The sequence below is a fragment of the Bos javanicus genome, chromosome 16, assembly GCF_032452875.1.
Source record: "Bos javanicus breed banteng chromosome 16, ARS-OSU_banteng_1.0, whole genome shotgun sequence".
NCBI classification, from domain to species: domain Eukaryota; kingdom Metazoa; phylum Chordata; class Mammalia; order Artiodactyla; family Bovidae; genus Bos; species Bos javanicus.
In genome coordinates, this window is record NC_083883.1 from 61,467,264 (window position 1) to 61,494,656 (window position 27,393).

General features: G+C 37.4%; 1 protein-coding gene across 5 annotated transcripts in view; it reads left to right on the forward strand.

Annotated features, from left to right (window-relative positions):
- Window positions 1–27,393, forward strand: part of AXDND1 (axonemal dynein light chain domain containing 1) — a 78,885-nt gene that overhangs the window by 15,725 nt on the left and 35,767 nt on the right. For all 5 annotated transcript variants that reach the window (XM_061383328.1, XM_061383327.1, XM_061383331.1 and 2 more), the window contains exons 9-18: window positions 546–667; window positions 4,872–5,012; window positions 5,701–5,805; window positions 13,620–13,740; window positions 18,165–18,266; window positions 19,114–19,277; window positions 20,793–20,868; window positions 23,455–23,689; window positions 25,622–25,823; window positions 26,216–26,309. In XM_061383328.1, coding sequence (XP_061239312.1) covers window positions 546–667; window positions 4,872–5,012; window positions 5,701–5,805; window positions 13,620–13,740; window positions 18,165–18,266; window positions 19,114–19,277; window positions 20,793–20,868; window positions 23,455–23,689; window positions 25,622–25,823; window positions 26,216–26,309 — 1,362 coding nt within the window. The remainder of the gene's footprint in view (window positions 1–545; window positions 668–4,871; window positions 5,013–5,700; window positions 5,806–13,619; window positions 13,741–18,164; window positions 18,267–19,113; window positions 19,278–20,792; window positions 20,869–23,454; window positions 23,690–25,621; window positions 25,824–26,215; window positions 26,310–27,393) is intronic.

Sequence of the window (27,393 nt, forward strand, 5' to 3'; positions counted from 1 at the left end):
TTTCCTATGAATAAGGACATTCTCTTACATATCTATAATATAGTTATCAAAATCAGGAAATTTAATGTTGGTATGATAATGTTATCTAATACAGGTCATTTTCAAGTTTCAAATTTTATTAATTGTACCTGTAATGGCTTTTATAGCTATTTCCCCCTCTATTTCAGAATCCCGGGTCACACAGGACTTTTAGTTGTCATGTTCCTGAAACTGTTCTCTGGTTTTCTTAACTTTGATATCTACAGAATGTTCCTCAATTTTGGTTTGTCTGATGTGTAATTATTCAATTCAGGCTTTGTATTTTTGGCAGGTATAACATAGTAGTAATATTGTGACTTTGTCAGTGCATCATATAAAGAGGTACATGATTAGACACTTTATTAATGTATCATTTTTATATATATTTATAAAGAAAAATGTAAGTGAACAAATTAATCTAGGTATTTCAAAAACTTACACTAGAACTTCAGAGTGCTTACCCCCTAAGATGTCTTTTACTGGCAAGACTCTAATAAATACTGATTGTCTTACTAATCTTTTGCCAGATGCACAAACTGCTTCATATACTAAAGAAGGAACAGACCATTTATAACACAGTATTTCATGAACTGATTCGACAAGTCAGTGTGGACTGTGCAGATAGAGGAGAGCTACTGTCCAAAATCAGGTTCGAGTTGTCACTGAAGTATCCCAGTTTCCTCCTGAATTTTGTAGAGTAAAAGTATATTATCTGAGAACTTCTTTAAGTTGATTTCTGTTGGGATGTTTGACACCTCCTCTTTTAGGATTGGGAATGAAATGTGAAAAAGTAGAAAAAGATAGATTCTGAAGACAGAGCAGTCTGGTTTTAAATCATCATCTAGGTGTATGACCTTGGTAAAGATCTGTACCTTAGTTTTCTTATCTGTAAATGAGGATAATAGCTATGTGAAAATTTTCATTTGTCTTTTTGTTCACTTGTAAATGCTATTTACTGAGTGTCTACTATTGGTCAGGCATTAAGATGCTTCATAGAATTGTGGTGAGGTTTAAATGAGAGCACAGAAGTAAGTAGGTGCTCAACACAAATGATTATTATAGATTATGGTTATAAATACTATTAGTACTATAATTCTTCTTCTTATGACTATAGTGCTTTCCAAAAGCTGAAAGGAATAGTGGAATACTGGGTTCTGATTACATATCTGCAGCTTACTTGCCCTGGAACCATAGGCAAATGATTAGATCTCTCTGATTATCTGTATCTCCTGAATGGAAATTAACAGTATACGTTTGCCCTATTTGTCCACTGTCTGCTTTGTGGAAACAGAGTGTGCCTCTCTGACAGTACTCATTAACTAGAAGCAAAGCCATTAATAGGAGACTGATCGAGATTAGAATACTAAGGAGTAAGTAGTTGGAACACCACCAAGAGCTGCAGAATGCCAAATCAGAATGAGGATTGGGACAAATGAAGGCTGAGTTGTCACTCTAAGAACAAAGTCAGGAAGGACGGATGAGGAATCAATTGGAGAGGAACTAGATGACTGTGTATCCAAAGTTTCTTTAGTGAGAGACTGATGTGAGTGGAACTCTTCCAGCTGATTTTAGGAGTTAGCTTTTACAGGCCAAAATAGGGTGGGGCCCTGTTCCAGGAAGTCTAGACAGAAAGAGATAGGGAAATCAAAGCCAGAATTGTTTAACAAAAATTGAGTCAGACACTAGGGAGACAAAAATACTAACTTCCAAGTGCCAGCAATAGGATCAGAATAGGGCTTGAAATGGGCTTCCCTGGTGGCTCAGAGGGTAAAGAATCCTGCAGTGTGGGAGACCTGGGTTCAATCCCTGGATTGGGACAGTCCCCTGGAGAAGGGAATGGCAACCCACTCCAGTATTCTTGCCGGGAGAATCCCCATGGACAGAGGAGCAACAGTCCATGGGGTTGCAAAGAGTCGGACACGCTGAGCAAGTAAACACAGCACACAGGGCTTCAAAGCTAAGCATTTAGAATAGGGTAGAGTTGGAGTTAAGTATACAAAGTAGGTGGGGATAAACAATGAGGTTTCAGGATGATTGCTGGAAACATTCATGATGTGTTTGAGGAATAGTGAAACACTTTGTCGGTTCAGCGTCATCTAATGTCCGCTCTTCTGTTGTGGTAGGAGTTTTTTTTGAAGAGCTAGGGCTCACCTTCAATGAGGAAGACATCTGTTGTCCTCAGGCTGGTATCTTACAGAGTCCTCCCTGTTTCACAAGATTTGGGGAGGATCCAATAGATATCCCCAGCAAATGGTAACATGTCGAATGCCCCAGAAATACTCTGTATCAGCCCCTAGCTGTTTGCTTGTCCGTTTCTTTGTCACTAGTTTCCTGCTTTATGTCTTTCTGATCAGCTTGTGTGTGTGTCTTTTCATGCAACTCAGGCCTGTTGCTGTAGCAGGAGGGTTTCATATGAAACAGAGGTTCATAATAGCTGTTTTTTATAAGGGGAAGAATAACTGACAGATTGGTTATAAGCTGAGTAAGACTCACAGAAATAGGGCTACCACAGTAATTATTTTTGGTTGACACTATCTATGTTTATCTCTGCATGCAGGCACCTGACTTTTTTTCCGGTTGTTATTTTTTCCAGGATTTTATGGGAATTTTCAAATATACACATAAAAATGGAAAGAATTTTACTGTGAGCACATACATCTAGATTCTGCCATTAATATACTTTTCTTCCTTTATCGCTTATCTGTCCATCTAGCCATCCTGGTATTTATCCACCAATTTTGTGTACTTAAAAGTAAAAGGCAGACATCAGTGTATTTCCCTTAGATACTTCAGCATGTATATCATGAATCAGTTCATTATCTATTTGCCATTTTGTTTCTTCTGAGTCTCATTCATGATGGTTTAATTGCATAAGTGTTTTCCAATCTTTGCTTGCTTAATTTGGCTAATCTTAACCATGAAATCCTTAGGATGTAAATGATGGATGCTTCCTGAAGAGATGATTTGCATTTTTTCTCTTCTGGAATCCTAGCTTCCTCCTACTCCCAGGTTGCCTGCTTTGAAGAAAGCCCAAGGCTTGGTCTCTGGGGCCCAACATTAGCACTTGTACTGGGCTACCTCTAATCTTGCGTTTTCCTAGTGAATAATTTTTACTGGTTACACTTCCCACTCCATTGTTAGCTTACTGTATTTAGTTTGTTGCTGTTGTGTTTTTTTTTTTTTTTTTCTATTTCTAGAGGCTTGTGTTTCTTTCTGCGAGTGAAATAATACTTCAGAAAGTATGCTTTATCATGGATATAATTGTGTGTGTGTTTTGTAAATAATTAATTTATTTTAATTGGAGGATAATTACTTTACAATATTGTGGTGGCATCTGCCGCACATCAGCGTAAATCAGCCATAGGCACACATGTAACCCCTCCCTCCTGAACCCTCCTCCCCCTCCCTCCTCACCCCATCGCTCCAGGTTGTCTCAGAGCACGGCTTTGGGTTCCTTGTGTCATACATCAAACTCTCACTGCCTGTCTGTTTTACATATAGTAATGCATATGTTTCAGTACTATTCTCTCAAATCGTCCCATCCTCTCCTTCTCCTGCTGCTGCTCCTGCTGCTGCTAAGTCGCTTCAGTCGTGTCCGACTCTGTGCGACCCCATAGACTGCAGCCCACCAGGCTTCCCTGTCCCTGGGATTCTCCAGGCAAGAACACTGGAGTGGGTTGCCATTTCCTTCTCCAACGCATGAAAGTGAAAAGTGAAAGTGAAGTCGCTCAGTTGTGCCCGACTCTTAGCGACCCCATGGACTGCAGCCCACCAGGCTCCTCCATCCATGGGATTTTCCAGGCAAGAGTACTGGAGTGAGGTGCCATTGCCTTCTCCACTCCTTCTCTTACTGTGTCCAAAAGTCTGTTCTTTATGTCTGCATCTCCTTTTCTGCCCTGCACGTAGGATTGTTGGTACTGTCTTTCAGATTCCATATGTATACGTTAATATATGATATTTGTCTTTCTCTTTCTAACTTACTTCATTCTGTATAATAGGCTCTAGGTTCATCCTGTAGTTGTGTTTTAATGGAAAAGCCCTTCAGAGTGTGTTGTTCCTATATCGCCATGAGGGAAAATCCTAAAAAAAGTGTTTTAAAAATTGATGCTTCCCAATGAATGAGCTGCACACTGAGCTGATGAACTCCCTGTCACTTTAAGTGTGTAAGCAAGGGGTAGATAATTCTTTTTGTCAGGGGGTGAGAGATTCAACTAAATGATTATTCCAACTCAAAGATATTATAATCCTGGGGTCTCAGTGTTTAGAATATAATACCTAGATCACTTAAAATAAATGAAGACTTCTCAGTTATGGTATTCATAGTTTATCATCTAGAATCATTTCCAAATATTTTGTTTGATGTTGTTCAGAAGCAAGAGAAATTACTTACTGTACTTAGGGACTTACAGTTGGTGTCCTTTAACATTTTGGTCAATTTGAGAAAAGTGGTTTTACTCATGAATTTAATTTATAAAAGTCCCACTGTATTCAAGATACTGTCAGATGTTGTAAATGAATAAATATGTAAGACGTAATTTTTATCCTCATAGAGTTTCTAAATTAGAAGAAGAAATAAAAGAAGTCGTTATTTTGTTTTACATCTCAGACATTATGTTCCAAATAACTATGGCTCTGGTTAAAATTCTCCATAGTTCATTCACTCGGCATTCAAAATTCATTCAGGAGCATGGCAAGAATTCACAGCCTAGTTCTTTTTCTAGCTTGTTCTTCTCACATAGCTTTTATGAGTGTCTGTTCACTATTTCTTTCCTTAAAATTATTTTTCTATCTCACATATTTTCTGGCTCCTTTTCCTTTCTGCCTGATGTCTTGTTTTCCTTTTTCTCACGCAGAGAGCGGTACGTACAAATGCTTGACCAAATTGCCCGGCAGATGATTGACTTCTACAAAGACATGGTAACTCAGCGAGTGATGGACCAGCGCATTTTAGAAGAATTGTACAATTTTAAGAATGTTATTGAGGAACTGACCAGGTAACAGCTGTGCTTATCAAAGCTTTGTCTCTAAAGAGAGTAAAAGATACCCAGGGAAAGTAGAATGATTAAAGGACTCTCTTACTCTCATTTCATTTTTTGCAACAGAAAGGCCTAGATAGAGATGTAGAGACATGGGTTACATAGGTTAACACAAAACTAGGGCTCTGTGTGTATGTATTTGATAGGGAAAAGACTCTTGTTCTTCCTTCCAAAATAGAGGTGCTTATCTTAATCTGGTTTACAGAGCAGTGCCATGATTATGGATATTAAAGTTCAAATCCCGAAGAGAATAAGCAGTATGTATAATAGCTATCACATTTTGTGATCGGCTAACCTTGTGGCAAGATGTTAGTGGCAGGAGTGAAGACAATAGAATAGACATGCCAGAGGGTAGGATAGAGCAGCCTTAAGGCCTTGGCTGCCAGTGTCTGCCTTCACTCCATTCTAGAGAGCTCTCCACATCTTCTTTCTGCCTCTTCTAGCCCGTCTGATTCCATGGCTAAACCTGGTTAGAGTTCACTTGAATGAACACTAGATTTCTTGCCTTGGTTTATAGGGTAGAAAAACTGGGAAGAGATATAGACATGATAACTGAGAAGATTCCTGAGTATAAATCTGATTTCCTAGGCAGAAACTTTTTCAAAATCTTCAGCTATGACTGTAAAATTGGCTTGCTCTATTTCAGGGAACTGTGTCTGGTTCGGGCACATGATATAAAATTAACAAAGGAAGCAGAGAAGGCCCACAGAGATTTGGCACAAGCTCTTTTAGATGCTGAAAAGAATGCCAGGTGAGTTACCAAATGTTAGCCATTATGTCATATTTGCTTCATGCCTTCTTTCAAGAAATAAAATTTTTTAGAAGAATTTGAAGGTTTTTAAAATTACGGCAGTTCCTGAAGGAGTTAATATACATAAAGCTCACTGTATATGTTAACTCTTTCACATACTGTTGTAATACACATCTTGTGTCTCCTTGTATGAAAGTTTTCCAGGGATGTAAAACCTAGAAGTGGAATTATGGGTCATGGCATATTCTAGCCTTGTCTTGCTCAGTTCAGTTCAGTTCAGTCGCTCAGTCATGTCTGAGACTCTGCGACCCCTGCGTGAATCGCAGCACACCAGGCCTCCCTGTCCATCACCAACTCCTGGAGTTCACCCAAATTCGTGTGCATTGAGTCGATGATGCTATCCAGCCATCTCATCCTCTGTTGTCCCCTTCTCCTCCTGCCCCCAATCCCTCCCAGCATCAGGGTCTTTTCCAATGAGTCAACTCTTCCCATGAGGTGGCCAAAGAATTGGAGTTTCAGCTTTAGCATCAGTCCTTCCAAAGAACACCCAGGACTGATCTCCTTTAGAATGGACTGGTTGGATCTCCTTGCAGTCCAAGGGACTCTCAAGAGTTCTCCAACACCACAGTTCAAAAGCATCAATTCTTCGGTGCTCAGCTTTCTTCACAGTCCAACTCTCACATCCATACATGACCACTGGAAAAACCACAGCCTTGACTAGACGGACCTTTGTTGGCAAAGTAATGTCTCTGCTTTTGAATATGCTATCTAGGTTGGTCATAACTTTCCTTCCAAGGAGTAAGCGTCTTTTAATTTCATGGCTGCAGTCACCATCTGCAGTGATTTTGGAGCCCCCCAAAATAAAGTCTGCCACTGTTTCCATGGTTTCCCCATCTATTTCCCATGAAGTGATGGGACCGGATCTGGCTAGGTGTTACCAGATACTCCCCAAGGTAGTTGTACCAGTGTATCCTCTAATCAGTGTATGGGATTTCCCTTTTGCACATATCTTTTATAGTCTTATAAATATGAAAATGTATCCGGTTTTTGTTTGCATTTTCCAAGTTAGTAGTTAGTAATGTGCGTCTAGTTCTCTTTTAGATGTTAGTGACTCTACTGAGGTCCTAATGTTGTTATTCTATTTCAGGGGCTTAGCTGACTTTTTCTGTAAAGGGCCAGATGGTGAGATACAGTTTCTAATACAACTCTGCCTTTGTAAATGTGTGCCATTGTAGTGCACAAGCGGCCAAGGACAATACCAGAACATCACAGTGTTCCGATAAAATTTTATTTACTGACACTGAAATCTGAATTTATAACATTTCCATTTACTACAGAATATTATTCTATTGTTTTTTAACCACTGAAAACTGTTAAAAAGTAATCAAATACATAAAAAATTTTTAAAGTAAAGTTCTTAACTCATGGGGTATACTAAAACAAGCGATGGGCCAGGTTTGACCCACAGGCTGTAGTTTTCTAACTTCTATTCTATTTCACTTTCTGTTAGAGTTCTGATTACTAGGAAGCTCTTGGGTATGTATCAAAAGATACATCTGATTGCATTTTAATTTCTTATTTAGTTGATTTAAAATATTATCATAGAAACAGTACATGTGCCTTTTAAGAAAATCAATAAATACAGACAATCAAACATAAATTTAAAAAAAAAATCACAATTTCACTCCCTATAGATTACTACTGTAAATACCTTAGTGTATATTCTTATGGATCTATTTTTCTATGTATATGTGCATATGTGCATTGTTTAAACCAAAATTGTATTGTACATACTATTAGCCTGTTTTTTCAGTCAATAATCCATACCTGTTTCAGCAAATTTTTACCTCATATATTACCCAATTCTTTTTTTTTTTTTAACTTTATTTATTCGGCTGCACTGTGTGGCGTGTGAGATCTTAGTTCCCTGAGCAGGGATTGAACCTGGGACTCCTGCATTTAAAGCATGAAGTCTTAACCCCCAGACCACCAGAAAAGTCCCCACCCAATTCTTATTTGAACGTTCTTAATTATTCCCGAAATTAATTTTACATTGGGTTGTCCAAACCAGTACCCAAGCTAGTACCACACATTGTATCTTATTCTCTGTGCCTTTTAATCCAGCATTATCTTTTGCTTTTTTTTTAACATGTTAAAGAGTGACCGTATTTTCTAAATGTCAAGAAAAACACAAATTTATACAAAATATAAATTCAAAAATAACTTTCTGACTTGTAATCTGTTTTATCGCTTGCTAGAATGAGGGGTACCTTGATCATCTTTTGTCCGCTGAATGTACTACTGTTTTCTGTAGCTGAGTCATCCTTGTTATCTTAGTAAATAACTACCTTATACTCTGTCTTTTATCCTCTGATCTCTGGTACTACCTCTCTATTCTCTTTCTGAGCTGATGACCTTGCTTTCTAAAATACAGAAGGAAATTGAAGAGAGAGCTCAGTTCTCTCTACATCTCCCCACCCCGCTACATCTGTGTTCATACATTCGTGCTTTCCTTCTCACTATGGATAAACTGTCTCCTTTCTAAGGTCAGTCTCTCCACTTGTGTCCTATTACATCCGCTCTTAAGTACTCTTGATATTTTCAGCAAATGTTCCCTCTTTCTCCTGTATCATTAATATTTCCCTCTACTTTATCAGTCACATCAGTATATAAATATGCCGTAATTGCTCTCATCTTAAAAACAATAATAACAAAAGAAAACCACCCTTCCCTAGACCCAAAAGCCATACATAAAAACTTCCAAGTCTCTGAGCATGACAAATCCCCTTCCAGCTGTGGCTTCATTTCTCTGTTCCCCTTACAACAGACTTCCTCAAAAGGTTGTCATACTCCTTTTCTCCACTTTCTGTCCTCCCATTATCACTTGAACCCACTCCAGTCAGGCTTTCAACCGCACCATTCCACCAAATTGCACTTGTCAGAGTCACCATTGACTTCTGTATTATTATATCCAAAGGCCCATTCTCGATTCTCATTTAGCTTGACTTACCAGCAGCATTTGTCATAACTGACCAGTTGCTTTTACTTAAAACAATGTATTTTAGTATATTATGCTGTCCTAGTTTACTCCTTTACTCTTGGCTCCTTCTTATTGATATCCCTTACAGGTTCCTTTCATCTCGCCAATGTCTATTTATTTATTTATTTAATTGAAGTATAGTTGATTTACAGTGTTGTGTTAGTTTCTGTTGCAGAGCAAAGTGATTCAGTTTTGTGTGTGTGTGTGTGTGTATCAGTTCAGTTCAGTTCAGTCACTCAGTCGTGTCTGACTCTTTGCGACCTCATGAACTGCAGCATGCCAGGCCTCCCTGTCCATCACCAGCTCCTGGAGTCCACCCAGACTCATGTCTATTGAGTCGGTGATGCCATCCAACAATCTCATCCTCTGTCGTCCCCTTCTCCTCCTGCCCTTAATCTTTCTCAGCATCAGGGTCTTTTCAAATGAGTCAGTTCTTCACATCAGGTGGCCAAAGTATTGGAGTTTCAGCTTCAACATCAGTCTTTCTGATGAACACCCAGGAATGATCTCCTTTAGGATGGACTGGTTGGATCTCCTTGCAGTCCAAGGGACTCTCAAGAGTCTTCTCCAACACCACAGTTCAAAAGCATCAATTCTTTGGCAGTCAGCTTTCTTTATAGTCCAACTCTCACATCCATACATGACTACTGGAAAAACCATAGCCTTGACTAGACGGACATTTGCTGGCAAAGTAATGTCTCTGCTTTTTAATATGCTGTCTAGGTTGGTCATTACTTTCCTTCCAAAGAGTAAGCGTCTTTTAATTTCATGGCTGCAGTCACCATCTGCAGTGATTTTGGAGCCCAGAAAAATAAAGTCTGACGCTGTTTCCACTGTTTTCCCCATCTATTTCCCATGAAGTGATGGGACCAGATGCCACGATCTTAGTTTTCTGAATGTTGAGCTTTAGGCCAACTTTTTCCCTCTCCTCTTTCACTTTCATCAAGAGGCTCTTTAGTTCTTCTTCACTTTCTGCCATAAGAGTGGTGTCATCTGCATATCTGAGGTTACTGATATTTCTCCTGGCAATCTTGATTCCAGCTCGTGCTTCCTCCAGCCCAGTGTTTCTCATGATGTACTCTGCATACAAGTTAAATAAGCAGGGTGACAATATACAACCTTGATGTACTCCTTTTCCTATTTGGAACCAGTCTGTTGTTCCATGTCCAGTTCTAACTGTTGCTTCCTGACCTGCATACAGGTTTCTCAAGAGGCAGGTCAGGTGGTCTGGTATTCCCATCTCTTGAAGAATTGTCCGCAGTTTATTGTGATCCACACAGTCAAAGGCTTTGGCATAGTCAGTAAAGCAGAAATAGATGTGTTTTTTTGGAACTCTCTTGCTTTTTCCATGATCCATCGGATATTGGCAATTTGATCTCTGGTTCCTCTACCTTTTCTAAAACCAGCTTTAACATCTGGAAGTTCATGGTTCATGTAGTGCTAAAGCCTGGCTTGGAGAATTTTGAGCATTACTTTACTAGGGTGTGAGATAAATGCAATTGTGTGGTAGTTTGAGCATTCTTTGGCATTGCCTTTCTTTGGGATTGGAATGGAAACTGACCTTTTCCAGTCCTGTGGCCACTGCTGAGTTTTCCAAATTTGCTGACATATTGAGTGCAGCACTTTGACAACATCATCTTTTAGGATTTGAAATAGCTCAACTGGGATTCTATTGCCTCCACTAGCTTTGTGTGTGTGTGTGTGTGTGTGTGTGTGTACATATATATATATATGTATAAGCTGGAGATAGAATATATATATAAATATACTTTTTCATATTCCTTTCCATTATGGTTTATTATAGGATATTGAACATAGTTCCCGTTTAATACAGTAGGATCTTGTTTATCTGTTTTATATATAGGAGTTTGTATCTGCTAATCCCAAAGTCCCAGTTTATCCTTACTCCATTCCCTTTTCCCTTTGGTTAACCATAAGTTTGTTTTCTCTGCCTACATCTCACCAATTTCTAAGTGTTGGCGTGCTCATTCTTGGATCTTTCTTCTTTCTATACTCATTTCCTAGGAGAATCTATTCAGTTTCCTGGCTTTAAATGCCATCATCTATATACTCTCAATTCACAAATTTCTATCTCCAGCTTCACCCATGTACACCAATTTTTATCTCTAGCTTCAGTCTTTTCTTTGAATCCCAGACATGTATTCAACAGACTTAACGTTTTTGCTTAGATACTTAACATTTCCAAACTGAAGTCCTGTTCTTCCCCCTCAAATCTGCTCTTCCCACATTCTCTTCCCCTTTCAGTTAATGGTAACTCCCTCCTCCTAGTTGCTCCAGCAAAAAGTCCTGGCATTATCCTTGATCCCTTTTTTCTCTCACATGTCTCCATTAGCAAATTCTGTCAGCTCTCCTTTCATTATATTTACAGAATCGTCACTACTTTAACTACTACCATCTTCATGTCTTGCCTGGGGTATTACAATAAACTTCTAAATGGCCTTTTTACTTCTGGCTTTACACTCTGTGAGTCTGTTCTCCACACACTAGCCAGTGTGATCTCTTAACACTTGACTCAAATGATGTCATTTCTCTGTTCAAAATTCTTCAGTACCTCCCTATCTTACAGTAAAAGACCATTTTAAAAAAATCACAGGACTCCTCCTACCAGAATTTCTCTGACTTCTACTTTGTTCTAAATCTGCTTGTCTTTGTGCTGTTCTTTAAACACACTAGGGTGGCCTGCTTTAGGTCCTGGAGTCCTTCTCCCCCAGGCAGCTGTATGGTTTCTTCCCTCCTTCTTTTGAACCTTTGCTCAAATGTATTGTCAATACGGTCTTTCCTGATCCCTCTATTTAAAATTGTAATACACTTCATATTCTTAATCCCCTTTATCTGACTTATTTTTATCCACAGCACTATCACTACTTAATATAGTATGTTTTACTTTAATTTATTTATTAGCTCTTCTAAATAAACTTTATAAGGGCAAAGTTTATTTTTAGTTTTTGTTTAGTTTTGAATATTACTTGGGATATAGCAGGCACTAAACAGATATTTGTTGAATGAATTAAAAAAATAAACTAGACCTTCTTTTGTGCTAATGTCCATCATAAGAACAAAACATCTTCTAAAATCAAAGAGAAGGGGAAGAAAAGAGAGGAAAAAGGTCTCACTTTCTTTAAACATTGATGGTTCTGAAGTAGGATGGTTCATGTTTTGCATGTGATTAGAAATTACAGGTAATATTTTTATAATGATTATTTTGTTGAAAATTTGGAAAATACAGACACACATAAATAAGAAAATAAAGAACATTCACAATTCTTTTAGAGTTAACTACTATTACTATTTCATTATGTTTTTCTTTTTTCTATGTATTTTTTTTAAATCATAAAGCTGAATATAGACCATTATAATTTGGGTTTTCTTGTTTTATGTTTTACACAAACATTTTTCCTACAGTATTAAGTATTAATTATTAAGTCTTATATTACTATATTATATATTATATAATATATAATATATTATTAATTAATGCTAATTAAGTATTAATACAGTATTAAGAACATGATCTTTAATTAGCAACAGAGTATTTTCATCAGAGAGCTACATTCTGTATTTTATTTGGCCAGTCCATTGTTTTTGGACATTAAAGTTATTTCTGCATTTTTTCTTTGGCTGTTATAAACAAGGGTCATTAATTTTAGTGCATAGCTAGTGCATTAATTTTAGTGTGTAGCTGTTAAGTTTATAGCTTGTTGAATTTTTACGTGTATATTCATCTGCATGTATGTGACATCTACGGTGATTAATTTTTTTGCAGTTTGAACAAGTCGAAGCCTCCGAATAGAAGGAGGCTTTAGGAGCTGATGTTAGTGGCTAATGGCTTTCAATGAAATCAGAAGAATTTTATGTCACTAGCTTTTTATTCTTTCGGAAAAGTTAGTGTCCTTGTTGTTGTTTAGTTGCTAAGTCACGTGCAACTCTTTTGAAGCCACATGAGCTGTATCCCACCAGGCTTCTCTGTCCATGGAATTTTCCAGGCAAGAATACTGGAGTGGGTTGCCATTTTCTTCTCCAGGGGATCTTCCCCACCTAGGGATAGAATCTGCGTCTCCTACATTGGCAGGCAGATTCTTCACCACTGAGCCACCAGGGAATAACTAATATTCTTTAGGAGGAAGTGTTTCAAAAGGTTTGTGAAAAGCTGCCAATCACTTTATAACTTCTGTGTTTGTATTTAATCTTGGAAGGGCTTTTAATTCAGTTAGAAGGAAAAGATATATTTTGGTAAACATGAAGAAAAAAGATTTAAGATAAAGGTACTTAATTAAACTTAAGCTTTTGATTGGTATAGAATTTCTTTAAATCTTATGCTAATTATATATAATTTAAAAATATAGCTCACAATTATTGGGCTTTGTGCCTTTGTATCTTCTTAGTAAAGAATTCTAAAAAGCTAAAAACAGTTATATTACTACTACATTTATTTAGAATTTTTTATTAAATATCTTGTTATTATACCACTGGAATACCATGGTGTGAAAATTCTAGAGAATAAAGAAGAATACGATGAAAAGTGTTTAGAGCAGGGAACAATATATTAATCTTTTTCCTTAAGACCTCTGTAAGATTTATACATGAAATGTGAATATTTTTCTTCTATTTCCCTGTATATTAATGTTACTAACATATCCAGCAGTTATGCCATAATTACTTTATGATGAGTTTTAAAGGAACAGATTGCCTGCTTTAGAACAAAGTTATTTTTTTGAGATATGTATTTATGTATGTTTTTTAATTTTTCTTTTAGAATTGTAGAAGAATATCATGACTTATATACATTACAAAGAGAAAGGATGGAGAGTGATATTAAACAGTTAATGGCGGAAAGAGATATCTGGAGCTCAGCTACATATGAATTATCTGTAAAGGTTGTTTCATCTGAAATCAACTTCCTTTTTGGCTAGATAAAGTTTCATTTTATAATTTTCAATAATCTAGACAAAAATTTTGTTTTATTTTAAAATTTTTATTGAAGTATACTTGATTTACAATGTTGTATTTAATTTCTGCCATACAGCAAAGTGACTCAGTTATACCTATATAGACATTCTTTTTTCATCTTCTTGTCCATTATGGTTTATCACAGGATATTGAATAGAGCTCCCTATGCTATACAGTATAGGACATTATTGTTTATCTGTCCTATATATAATAGTTTGCATTTGCTAATTCCAAACTCCCAATCCTTCCCAGCCTGACTCTCTTTCTCCCTTGGCAACCACAAATCTTTTCTCTATATCTCTGAGTCTATTTTTGTTTTGTAGATATGTTTATTTGTGTTTATTTTAATTCCACATGTAAGTGATATCATGTTACTTGTCTTTGCTTCTGACTTCACTTAGTACTATAATCTCTGAAAGGGAAAGTGAAAGTCACTCAGTTGTAATTCTCCAGGCCAGAATACTGGAGTGGGTAGCTATTCCCTTCTCCAGGGAATCTTCCCAACCCAGGGATCGAACCCGGGTCTCTGCATTGCAGGCTGATTCTTTACCAGCTGAGCCACCAGGGAAACCCAAGAATACTGGAGTGTGTAGCCTATCTCTTTGCCAGAGGATCTTCCCAACCCAGGAATCAAACTGGGGTCTCCTGCATTGCAGGTGGATTCTTTACCAGCTGAGCTACCAGGGAAGCCCTTGATAATCTCTAGGTCCATCCGTGTTGCTGCAAATGGCATTATTTCATTCTTTTTAATGACTAAGTAATATTTCATTATGTGTGTGTGTGTGTGTATATATATATATATGTATACATACCACATCTTCATAAAAATTTTTGTTAATTTTTATTTTTAAAAAATTAATTTGTATTGGAATATAGTTAATTTGCAATGTTGTGTTAGTTCTGCTGTACAGCAAGGTGAATCAGTTATATGTATACCTATATCCACTTTTTAAAAAATTCTATTCCAATATAGGTCATTGCAAGTTATCTGTCTTATATGTATTAGTGTGTATATGTCAGTCTCAATTTATCCCTTCCATCCCCTCTTTCCTCCTTGGTAACCATATTTGTTTTCTACATCTGTGACTCTATTTCTATTTGTAGATTGGTTCTTTTGTACACTTTTTTTTTTTAGATTCCACATATGAACCTCATGTGATACTTGTCTTTGTTTGACTTGCTTCACTTGGTATGACAATTTCTAGGTCCATTCATGTTGCTGCAAATGGCATTTCCTTCTTTTTAATGGCTGAGTAATATCCCAGTGTGTATATGTGTTTGTGTGTGTATTTGTGTATGTGTGTGTTTGTGTGTATGTGTGTTTGTGTGCATGTGTATGTGTGTGTTTGTGTGCACGTGTGTGTGTATGTGTGTTTGTGTGTGTACCACATCTTCTTTATCCATTCATCTATCATTGGACATTTAGGTTGTTTTCATGTAGACAAAATCTTTAGAAATGAAGATATATATTTAATTGATGAATAATGCAACTATTCTATTATAAACCTTGAAAAGGAAAAGTTGTATTTTTTTCTCTTGTTTCTTCTCTACTGGGTACCTGCCTATTGCCCAATTAAGGGCTCTTTTTCACCAGAACCTATGAGTATGAGCAGGTATTCTATTTCTGTTGTTTGTGAATGTGTTAAAACTTTCAACTTTAATTAGATATTAATAAACTAGCGAAAGTGGTTCTTTTTTTTTTAATGATGTAACTGTATTACGATCACTGGATAAGTCACTTTGGTTCTATTATTTAATACTTTGGTACCCAAGATGACAACTGAATTGAAATATGGCAGCCTGTAGACGATGACAAGATGCTTTAGGAAAATATTATAGCAATGTCCCACAATACAGTATTCAGTGTTTCCTGGTTGATTGCCTAATGTCACATCTGGAAATTACAATATTAACAGAAAATTATGATGCTAAACACATTCAAAATGTTTTCCCACTTTCCTCTGGAATAGTCAGATCTCATCTCTGACATGAAAGTTCTATTCTGATGCAGAACTTTAAAAGAGACATTGATATGTCCAGAGAAACAATTCTGACAGTAGGTATATGATATAAGAAACAAACCTGTAAAAGAAACAGACTCACAGATAGAAATGAACTAGTGGTTACCAGTGAGGAGAGCGAAAGGGGGAGGGGCAAGGTAGGGGCAGGGAATTGAGGTATGAACTAATATGTATAGAAAAATAAGCCACAGTTCAGTTCAGTTCAGTCGCTCAGTCGTGTCCGACTCTTTGCGACCCCATGAATCGCAGCACGCCAGGCCTCCCTGTCCATCACCAACTCCAGGAGTTCACTCAGACTCATGTCCATCAAGTCAATGATGCCACCCAGCCATCTCATCCTTTGTCGACCCCTTCTCCTCCTGCCCCATGAGTCAGCTCTTTGAGTGAGGTGGCCAGAGTACTGGAGTTTCAGCTTTAGCATCGTTCTTTCCAAAGAACACTCAGGACCGATCTCCTTTAGAATGGACTGGTTGGAACCACAAGAATATATCATATAGCACAAAGAATATTGTCAATATTTTAGAATAACTACAAATGGAATATAACCTTTAAAAATTGTCAGTCACTATGTTGTACACTGAAACATGTAATATTATACATCAGTTCAGTTCAGTTGCTCAGTTGTGTCCGACTCTTTGCGACCCCATGGACTGCAGCACTCCAGGCCTCCCTGTCCATCACCAACTCCCGGAGTTTACTCACACTCGTGTCCATTGAGTCGGTGATGCCATCCAACCATTTCATCCTCTGTCGTCCCCTTCTCCTCCGGCCTTCAATCTTTCCCAGCATCAGGGTCTCAATTATATGTTAATTTACAAGAAAAAAGAAACAAATCTGGGAACTAGTATGTTCAGTGGGAGAAAAAAAACAAGGGAGTTACCTCATCTAGAAGTATTTAAACAGTAGAGAACTAACTGACCACGGATAAGAGATTCCTATAGAAGAATACCTTGAACTAGTAGGGTTTTGTATTAGATCATCACGCTTGCTCCTTGGAAGAATAGGTATGACAAACCTAGACAGTGTATTAAAAAGCAGAGACATCACTTTGCCAACAAAGGCCCATCTAGTCAAAGCAATGGTTTTTCCAGTAGTCATGTATGAATGTGAGAGTTGGACCATAAAGAAGGTTGAGGGCCGAAGAATTGATGCTTTCGAACTGTGGTGCTGGAGAAGACTCTTAAAAGTCCCTTGGACTGCAAGGAGATCCAACCAGTCCATCCTAAAGGAAATCAACCCTGAATGTTCATTGAAGGACTGATGCTGAAAATGAAGCTCCAGTACTTTGGCCACCTGATGTGAAAAACTGACTCATTTGAAAAGACCCTGATGCTGGGAAAAACTGAGGGCAAAAGGAGAGCAGGGGGTGACAGAGGATGAGATGGTTGGATGGCATCACTGACTCAATGGACATGAGTTTGAGCAAACTCAGAAAGATAGTGATGGACAGGGAAGCCTGGTGTGCTGCAGTTCATGGGGTTGCAGAGTCGGACACAACTTAAGTGACTGAACAACAAGAACAATAGGAAATAACAGCTATAATGTCAACTCCCTGAAAATAAGGACTATGTCTCTTTTGTTCATCGTTATATACACAGTATCTTGAATAGTCAGTTATTCATTGAATGACTTTATAATTGATTTAGTATATCAGTGGTTCTCAAAGTGTGGTCCACAGACCCCGTTGTGAGGTCAAAAGGAGTTTCATTGTAACACTGTTGATATTTGCCTTTTTCACTCTCATTCTCGTGTGAATGTACAGTGGATTTTTCTTGAAGCTACATGGTATGGGATATTACAACAGATTGAATTCAAAAACAAATGAAAATACAGCCCTATTATATTAAGGAAACGTTAAGAGATTTGTAAAATGTGAAACTGTATGTTCTTTTCAAGTTTTTGTTTTAGAAAACATAGTTATTTTTCAGAAAAAAACTTAAAAATATAGTGGGTTTATTAATGTTTATGTGAATTAACAAATGTATATTTTAAATAATTTCAGTTAATTTCCAAAGCAATAAATAGCAGTTTATATAATCCATGTAAATAAAAGCTCTTTGGTGTTCTCAGTAATTTTTAAAAGTGTAAAGGAGTTTTGAGATAAAATTGTTTGAGAGCCTCTGCTGTATACCATGTTCAATTTGGTTCCAGTTCAGTAGTTTAAGAAAACATGGATTTGTGATTCAAATTAGTTCATGATTTAAAAAAGAAGTTGTAATCGAATTAATGATTCAATGAAAAATTGATAATGTGAAATTGGTTTGGGTTTAATAAATTACAATGGTTTGTTAATGTTTTAGGTTCCTAATTTTAGTACTTTCTAAAAATAGGTAATTGAAAGAAATAAAGTCCTGTTGGCTAAAAGACTTTACCTCAATGAAAAAAGCTGGAATAATTATACTAAGCATTTCATCGTACTGCTATCATCTAAGGTAAAGCTCGATTCACTTGAGTCATGGAAAAAGAGACTTCACCTATTGAGGGTTGAAACTGCAAGAAGCCTTTGTTAGTTTATAGATTAAATTTTAAATATAGTTTATATTTGTGCTTTATTGGGGGCAGAATGAAAAACCTAAGGAAAAGTGAATAAAGGCTCTTCTTTTTATTTGTCTTCTGATTCAAGCAACTTCAGTAATTTATCTAAGTTAACACTGTAGATGTTACTTACAGAGTTATAGTGCTTAAACAAAAATTTAACTATGTTCATTGAAATAATCAGATTATTGATGTATTCTATGCAATCTGATGGGCAAATTCAGGGAGCACATTAGGTTGCAAAGAAAGGAAGTAACATTTAGTATGTTTCTAGAGTCAAATCATTTACACTAGTCAATTAGTTTAATTCTTACAACAATCCTGTGAGATATATATTAGGGTCTTTATTTTTTGAAAAAGAAAAATTAATCTGAAATTAAATAGTATCCCCCAAGCCAATAAATGACTAGGATTTACATTTCGTTCTGTTTAACTTTGAAATTCCTGTTTTTTCGAATGTACTGCCCAGCCTGCCAAGTCCTGTGAGGAAACTGGGCTCATATTGCAAAGGAAAAAAATCTTGATTCTAATTTTTTTTTTTTTACTGTGGAAAAATTCACCACCAAAGGGACTATATAATAGCATCACTGATATTTTGAAAGAGGAATATCTGTTCAATTTTTGGATCCATTTTCTATGAATGTCTCTAGTATTAACAGTATTAATAATGGCCTGGTGCATGCTAGTAAGTATTTGTTACATGGATAAACGAGTAAGTGGTTCAATTCCATGCATTTTATCTAGGACACTTCAGACCTTGCACTATTGCAGAAGTTGACACAGAAATGGAAAATTTTAGTGAATAAATTTCAACAGGAAGTGGAGCGAAATGAAGAGGCTACAAGGGAGAGATTGCAAAGCGTGAAGGACGGCCTTGTCAAATGGCAGCAGTTCTTCAGAAATAATTCGTGGGTCTTCAAGAATCTTGTTTTTCTGATTATATGACATCATGTTTGATAACTCAGTCCAGATCTTTCTCTCTATATATCTCATTTCTCTTTTACCCTGTAATTACTCTGACATTGATTTTAGTGGGGTAACCAGCTGGCCTTACAAGGGCACAATCCTTCTAGGAGCCTGAATGGCTTACATCATATTGATCATACTGATCCCTGTACCAAACTGCTGTTGCTTCCATTGAAATCCAACTCTTTCTTTTCTTTACTCTCTTTTTAAAATGAAGTCAACATAATGTCTGTTGGCACACTTCATATGCGGATCCATCTGCAAATTCTGCAGCATAGTGCATGTGCAGAGAAGTGGAATCAATGACTGGCAGTTACTAGGAGGTTGGTTTTGATTGGATATCATACTTTGTAACAGAAATTTTACAGTGGAAGAAGCTGCCTATAAAGTAGTGAAGTGGAGGCTGGTTGACTAAATCATAGCCAAGGTTAGTGGGAATCTATACTTTAAATGCAGGCTGCACTCGATGTTTTCTAAAGTTTTTTTTTTTTTTTTTTTAAACTTTAAGATGCTTTGTCTGTTGAGGAAACACATTTAGGTACTATTTCCATGTCAAACTGAGAAGAGTAGTTTCAGTTTTTCATATCCTCTAAGTACTCTTGCCTGGAAAATCCCTTGGACAGAGGAGCCTGGTGGGCTGCAGTCCATGGGGTCGCTAAGAGTCGGACACAACTAAGTGACTTCACTTTCACTTTTCACTTTCATGCATTGGAGAAGGAAATGGCAACCCACTCCAGTGTTCTTACCTGGAGAATCCCAGGGACGGGGGAGCCTGGTGGGCTGCCGTCTATGGGGTTGCACAGAGTCGACACGACTGAAGTGACTTAGCAGCAGCAGCAGCAAGAGGTGTTCCAGTTAGTAGATTGGGAAGTGGCAGCCGAAGCTGGTGTATATCCAAGCTGGTTGCTGCTGCCATTGCCCAACTCCTGCTTGTTGACTCTCAGCTGGGAGAGGAGACCGGTGGCAATGGCTTTCTTCTCCTTTCTCCTCAGGAACAACTTTGATAGCTTTCTTCTTGTGGGGCTTCAAAAGATACTAAAGGAAACACTTTTTTATTTTTTAACCAGAAGTTGGGGCTCCTAGCCTAAATGTTGAGTCTTAATTATTCTTTAGGCTTCCTTTCTCTGTATATATTGCTTTGGCCGCTGTGTTCAGCAGGAATTATTCCTATGATGACCTAATTTTGGACGTTGAGGACCCAGAGGCTACCCTTCTAATACTGTCATGGCTTCTGACCCTGTAACTTGCTTCCTCAGGTCTGATTATGATCTGAATTTATATTGTATTTGTCAATTTAAAAATGAATGCCTGTGAGGGAGAGGCTGAACCTGGAAGGCATTTGGGAAAATCATTAGGGAGAAGTATATTATTAATTGTTATATTATGTGTGGATTCATGATTTTCTTTGTTTATATCTTGTCCTGAGACCACACTCTTGCTCTTTTTCCTTCTTTCAGTGAAAAAGACATTTTATCCCCCCATAAACAAAAGACACTTGAATCAATCGTTCCAGACTTCAAGCAGTGGCTAACGGTAAGACTTTCTAGAAAACAACTTGGTAATCAAAATGCTGTTTGCAAACTTGTCACTCCTTACCTACAACTGAATCATATCTCATCCTTTAAAAATGCCGTACTAGGTTTTATGAATGACAAGGAAAACATTAAAACTCCAGAGGCTTTAAAAGTACTCTTAAATATTCTGTTCTCAGTTCTGTTTTTTAGATTTTTGGGTCAAATAAAATTAGGTTGTCAGTAAAAAGATTAGGAAAAGATACTTGGGTGGCAATTAAGGTAGTTCTGATTCTCTCATCTAATTGTCAGACATAAACAACATCCGTGCCTCTCATGTGCCTGGCTTTTGTCTTAAGGACACATTGGACTTTCAAAATTAATAACATCTTTTTACAAATTGTGGTAAAATATACATAACATAAACTTACCATTTACATCATTTTTATGTACAGGTCAGTAGCCTTAAGTACATTCCCTTTGCTGTGCAACCATGACCGCCATCCATGTCCAGAACTTTTTCATCTTCCTGAACTGAAATTCTTCCTGTTAAACAGTACCTTCCCATTTCCTCCTCCCTCCAGCCCCTGGCAACCGCCATTCTACTTTGTCTTTATAAATTGACTACTCTAGGCACCTCATATAAATGAAATCATGTAGAATTAATCCTTTTGTGACTGACTTATTCTCTTCAGCATACTACCCACAAGGTTTATCCACATTGCAGCATTTATCAGAATCTGCTGCTTTCTTAAGGTTGAATAATATTCCATTGTATATATAGAACACACTTTGTTTATTAATAATGTCTTTTTAAAGTAACATTTTCAAACTTTGAAAATAGGTTTCATTTTGCTAGTCAAATTGCTATCCTGTTACAGTAGTCTGGTAAGGGAAATATAATATTCAGTTCAGTTCAGTCACTCAGTTGTGTCCGACCCTTTGCCACCCCATGAATCACAGCATGCCAGGCCTCCCTGTCCATCACCAACTCCCGAAGTCTACCCAAACCCATGTCCATTGAGTCAGTGATGCCATCCATCCATCTCATCCTCTGTCGTCCCCTTCTCCTCCTGCCCTCAATCTTTCCCAGCATCAGGGTCTTTTCAAATGAGTCAGCTCTTCGCATCAGGTGGCCAAAGAATTCCTCCAAATGTTAACATCAAACTCATGACCTAATGAAATCTCATCCAATCCCAAGAAACCATTTTCTTTTCTTTTGGAATGATTTGAGCAGAATTGAAAATGTTTGTTGTCATACATACAGTATAGTTAGTTTAGCGACTTTTTTTTTTTTTTTTTTTTTGCTGACAAAACAAGAGATTTTATTGGGAAAGGGCACCCGGGTGGAGAGCAGTAGGGTAAGGGAACCCAGGAGAACAGCTCTGCCACTTGGCTCGCAGTCTCCAGTTTTATGATGTTGGGGTTAATTTCTGGATTGTCTTTAGCCAATCATTCTGACTCAGAGTCCTTCCTGGAGGTGCACTCCTTGTTCAGCCAAGATGGATGCAAGAGAAAAGGATTCTGGGAGGTGGTCAGACATGTGGTGTCTCCTTTTGACCTTTCCTGAACTCTTCCTGTTGGTGATGGCTTATTAGTTCCATGTTCCTTACCAGGACCTCCTGTTGTAAAGCAACTCATGCAGATGGTTACTATGGTGCCTGGCCAGGGTGGGCAGTTTTAGTCAGTGTGCTTCCCCTAACAGAAGGAACCTAGATATTCCTGGGAAATTTGACTTTCGCCTGCTACTTCATAAGTGAGAGGTCAGCAAGTTGGTACAAATAATTAGACCAGCGACTTACATTTTTAAAATGTTCATCTGTTTGACATTGCATAGATAAAATTGAAAAAGTCATGCTTCTTTTTTTTAGTAGGAATAGTAGTAATTTTCATTCATTAACTTGTCAGGCTGAAGGTGCTTTCCATATGTTATTATACTTTTTCTTCATTGTATCCACCTGAGGCAGGTTCTGTAATCCCCCATCTTTCAGATGTGGAAATTGAAGATTAGAAATGTTAAGTAACTTGCCTTAGTTACCTATAAATGATAAATGGCCGAGTCTGTCTCTTAATTGCTCTGCTACAATGCTTTCCAATACTGGTTGCTAATAAGTGTGGGTGGTTTGTTTACACTATCTGAGTCTTGGAATAATGGCAAACTTTATATATAAATTGTAACTTATTTTTTCCACAAATACTTATTGATATTTCAGGTATATCACTTGTACTTCGGGTTAAACAAACGAAAACTTATACATTCTAGGAACTTTCCCAGTATAGTGGGGATCATATAAACAGAAATATTACATCCTTATCAAAGCAAGTAGTGATTAAACATGCTCAGCTCTCTGAGGCTTAATTGCCTCTCACTAATATTTTTACCTACATAGGATTGAATATAATTATTTCATCCTGGTAAACTATGGGTTATCTTATAGAGTATCAAAATTAAATTCATTTTAATTTTGATAATAGAATGTATGTCATATGAGGAAATGATATGACAAATAAGATATATAACTCCAGAATATTTGGGAGTCACCTGAGTAGACTTTGATGAAATCAGTGAATAATGTACTAATTTCCTCATCCCCCTTTCACTCTCCAGATGTTGACTGAAGACAGAGACAAATTTTCTGGGGATCTTCTAGTGTCAAAATACGATTCTCTCAAGATTATTAAACGGTTACAGGAAAACTGGACAGATATTGGGCTTGGGATATTTGGTCGCCATAAAAGTATGGAGGGAAATATACCACCAGAGCAGAAGCTCATGGAGGAAATTTTGAAAAATATAGCAAGACTCTACAAAGAATTTGAAATAAGAATAAATGGGGATAATGGTAAGGAAAAAACCAATGGTAATGATAATTAGATGGCTTGAAAGTATAAAGCATTTTAATACTAATTATTAGTTTCAATACAATTAATATTGAAAATCAAAATAATACATTTAGTTTTAAAAATCAAGCAAAATAAAGCACTAAGTATCACTTTATTGAGACATAAGTCATTACAATGCATCTATTTAAATATATCATTTGATGAGTTTAATGTGGCTCAGATCGTAAAGCATCTACCTGCAATGCAGGAGACCAGGTTTGCTCCCTGGATTGGGAAGATCCCCTGGAGAAGGAAATGGCAACCAACTCCAGTACTCTGGCCTGGAAAAATCCTGTGGACAGAGAAGCCTGGTAGGCTACAGTCCATGGGGTTGCAAAGAGTTTCACTTTCAGTGTATTCATAAACATGTGCAACGAGGTAGTAAATGGTTTAAAATAAATGAAGTCATTTATTAACAAGTCATTTTGAAAACTCCTAAAAGATTACTGATGAAGGCAGTGAAAATATTTTCATCAAGGACAAGAAAAAGTTGGTTTTTTTAAAAATTATTTCTCTTTATATATCTTTGAAATGGGAGTATTTTCATTTCTTATTTTGCAAATGAGTTTAGACAAAGGTAATCCCAGGGACAGAGGAGCCTGGTTGGCTACAATCCATGGGGTTACAAGAGTCAGACACCACTTAGAGACTAAACCACCACCACCACCATTTGTTTGGAAAGGGTATTCTGCCGTGATGTCACAGTGAATCAATCAAAGATTAGGATCTAGACTTGCTTCTTATTCAGACCAAAACTCGGAGAAGGCAATGGCAACCCACTCCAGTACTCTTGCCTGGAAAATCCCAGGGATGGCAGAGCCTGGTGCGCTGCTTTCTTTGGGGTCTCACAAAGTTGGACACGACTGAAGTGACTTAGCAGCAGCAGCAGCAGACCAAAACTATATGTAAACCTGAACAATGGATGAGGAGCCTGGTAGGCTGCAGTCCATTGGGTTGCGAAGAGTCGGACACGACCGAGCAACTTCACTTTCACTTTTCACTTTTCACTTTCATGCATTGGAGAAGGAAATGGCAACCCACTCCAGTGTTCTTGCCTGGAGAATCCCAGGGATGGCAGAGCCTGGTGGGCTGCTGTCTTTGGGGTCTCACAGAGTTGGACACGACTGAAGTGACTTAGCAGCAGCAGCAGCAGACCAAAACTATATGTAAATCTGAACAAAGAGCTAAAAAATGACTCAAGAACTATTATCTGTTCTTGTTTCTGTTTTAACTATCCTGTAATCATGAAGAAGCTGTTTTTCATCATTGTCTTCTTAACAGGATAACTCAGTAAATTAATGCCTTTAACAGAAACTGTAGTTCATGGTTTCTGTGTTTAATGCATTTCATTGTCCACCAAGAAGATAAGACAAAGTAAAAACTATCATCAATAAAAATAGTCCATCAGTTAGAAAAGCACTGATTAGATAGTTTTTATTCACTAAATATTTGTTTAGGAGCTACTCTTTGCAAGATTCTCTGCTAGGCAAGCTGTAGAGTAATAAGAAACTAAAAGAAGACATGCCCCTACCCATTGTGCTGCTAAGTCACTTCAGTCGTGTCCAACTCTGTGCGACCCCATAGACCGCAGCCCACCAGGCTCCCCCGTCCCTGGGATTCTCCAGGCAAGAACACTGGAGTGGGTTGCCATTTCCTTCTCCAATGCATGAAAGTGAAAAGTGAAAGTGAAGTCACTCAGTCGTGTCTGACCCTCAGCGACCCCATGGACTGCAGCCTTCCAGGCTCCTCCATCCATGGGATTTTCCAGGCAAAAGTACTGGAGTAGGGTGCCATTGCCTTTTCCGCCCTACCCATTAGGATCTCATAATTTATTATTGAAATAGTAGACTTACAACTACTTCCGAAAGTTAATGATTTTCTCACTTTTCCAGGTACCTCTAAAATTCTCCCAACTTTGATTAGTTCTTTTGAATTCTGTTCTTTCAAGTTGGAAAGCCTCCTGGAGTTTCCTGACCTGCTTCTTGAAGAATGGGAGGGACTTAATGAAAAAATTAATGAGATGAAGTCTCAGTTGGATTCATCGTTATACATTATTGGCACTGTTCCGCAGTACATAGATATGGATTCTGGCCTGTAAGTTCTCATAGCTATCTGCTGGGGAGAAAGGAGTCCCCATTTCTCAGTACTTAGCCTCAATAATGGGTATTTGGGATCAAATGAGAAACCTTGACATCCTGTTCCTCCCAGGAAGAAAGCCATCTGACTGGGGGCTGGAGGGTGAGAGAATGTAAGGTCTACATTATTCACGACTGGCTAATGTGAGGTGAGGTTAGGAAGGTTGTCAGTGAGTAGTCTTTCTACCAAATATCTCAGGGCTTTGATTCACCTTCCTCTGAGTTCTCAAACAGTTATCCACGCCAAAGTTTACTAGGCCCAGCCAAATGAAATTCTTTCTTTTATCTCATATTTACTTTTATACTCTTAAGTAAGTCACTTACCTTTATTTTACTTGCTTTTCCCTTCAGGGAACTACAAACACATATATTTAACATGATTCAACAGTGGCTTTTGAAGATAGGCGGTGAGATTAACAATGGTAACATGGAACTTCAGCGCCAAGTATGTACTTGCAGGAATTTATTAGATTGTTTTTTGCCTTGGCTGCGAGTTTTCTTCCAGGGAAAAACCAAGTCATGGCTAATTGAAGTAGGAGATTGGGAGGGCAAAATGGGAACTTACATAATTACTCAAATGATTTTCAGTGGATTTTTAAATGAGGTATGTTACTGCATTTGGAATGAAGTTTCAGCAATGATCATAAGTTTTTGAGATCCAGTTATTATCTTTACTCTTTACTCAGTATACTGAAAAAAATTTTCCCTCAATAGTGTTAATCATTTTAAGGATTTATGTTGGTGCCCTTGACTAGCTGAAGGGCTGACAGAAATGTGTTTCTAGGAAGAAAGACAAAATGCTACCATACAGTTGGTTTATAGTTATTAGAATAGGGACTTGCCCTGCCATTCTGAGGAACTGAACCTGTGGACTTCTTAACTATCACAACATGAAGTAGTAATTTCCGATGGATGTCTTAGTTTATTATATTTACTCCCACTTCCTAGTCTTAATTATAATCTAAATTTACACAGGAGACTCTTATTATAAGTATAATATGCAAATATTTGATGTTATAAAATTGATAAAATGAATTTAGCTAATTTTAATATTGCTTAAATTAGGAATTTGAAAGGCAGAGATCAGTGTGTTATATGGGAATGCTACTTATGAAGCATTATATCAGCCTGTGAGCATGTTGTAAATATAGAAACACCAAGAGTTGAGGAGCAAATATGTTAAGACTGGAAATATGGATACAGGGGATCACCAGACCCGTGAGAAATTTCTGATTTAGAACACAACCAGAAGTAAGAAGAAAAAGGGTAGGAGAGTGCCTGTCACATAGTGAGACTCAATAAATATTTCTTTGAAGTAAGAAAGGACATTCCAACATTGCTAATGTTTTATGGTGTTGCTACATTAACACCTTCTTTGATGAGATACTCAGTTTACTATTGGGGATTATCTCTGGGGAATCATAGTCTCAATTTTTAATGTTATGGAATTCAGTTTTTATAATATAGGATTATTTAGAAACTACCTTTATATACTTCTCCATATATCTCCATTTTGATGCTATATGATT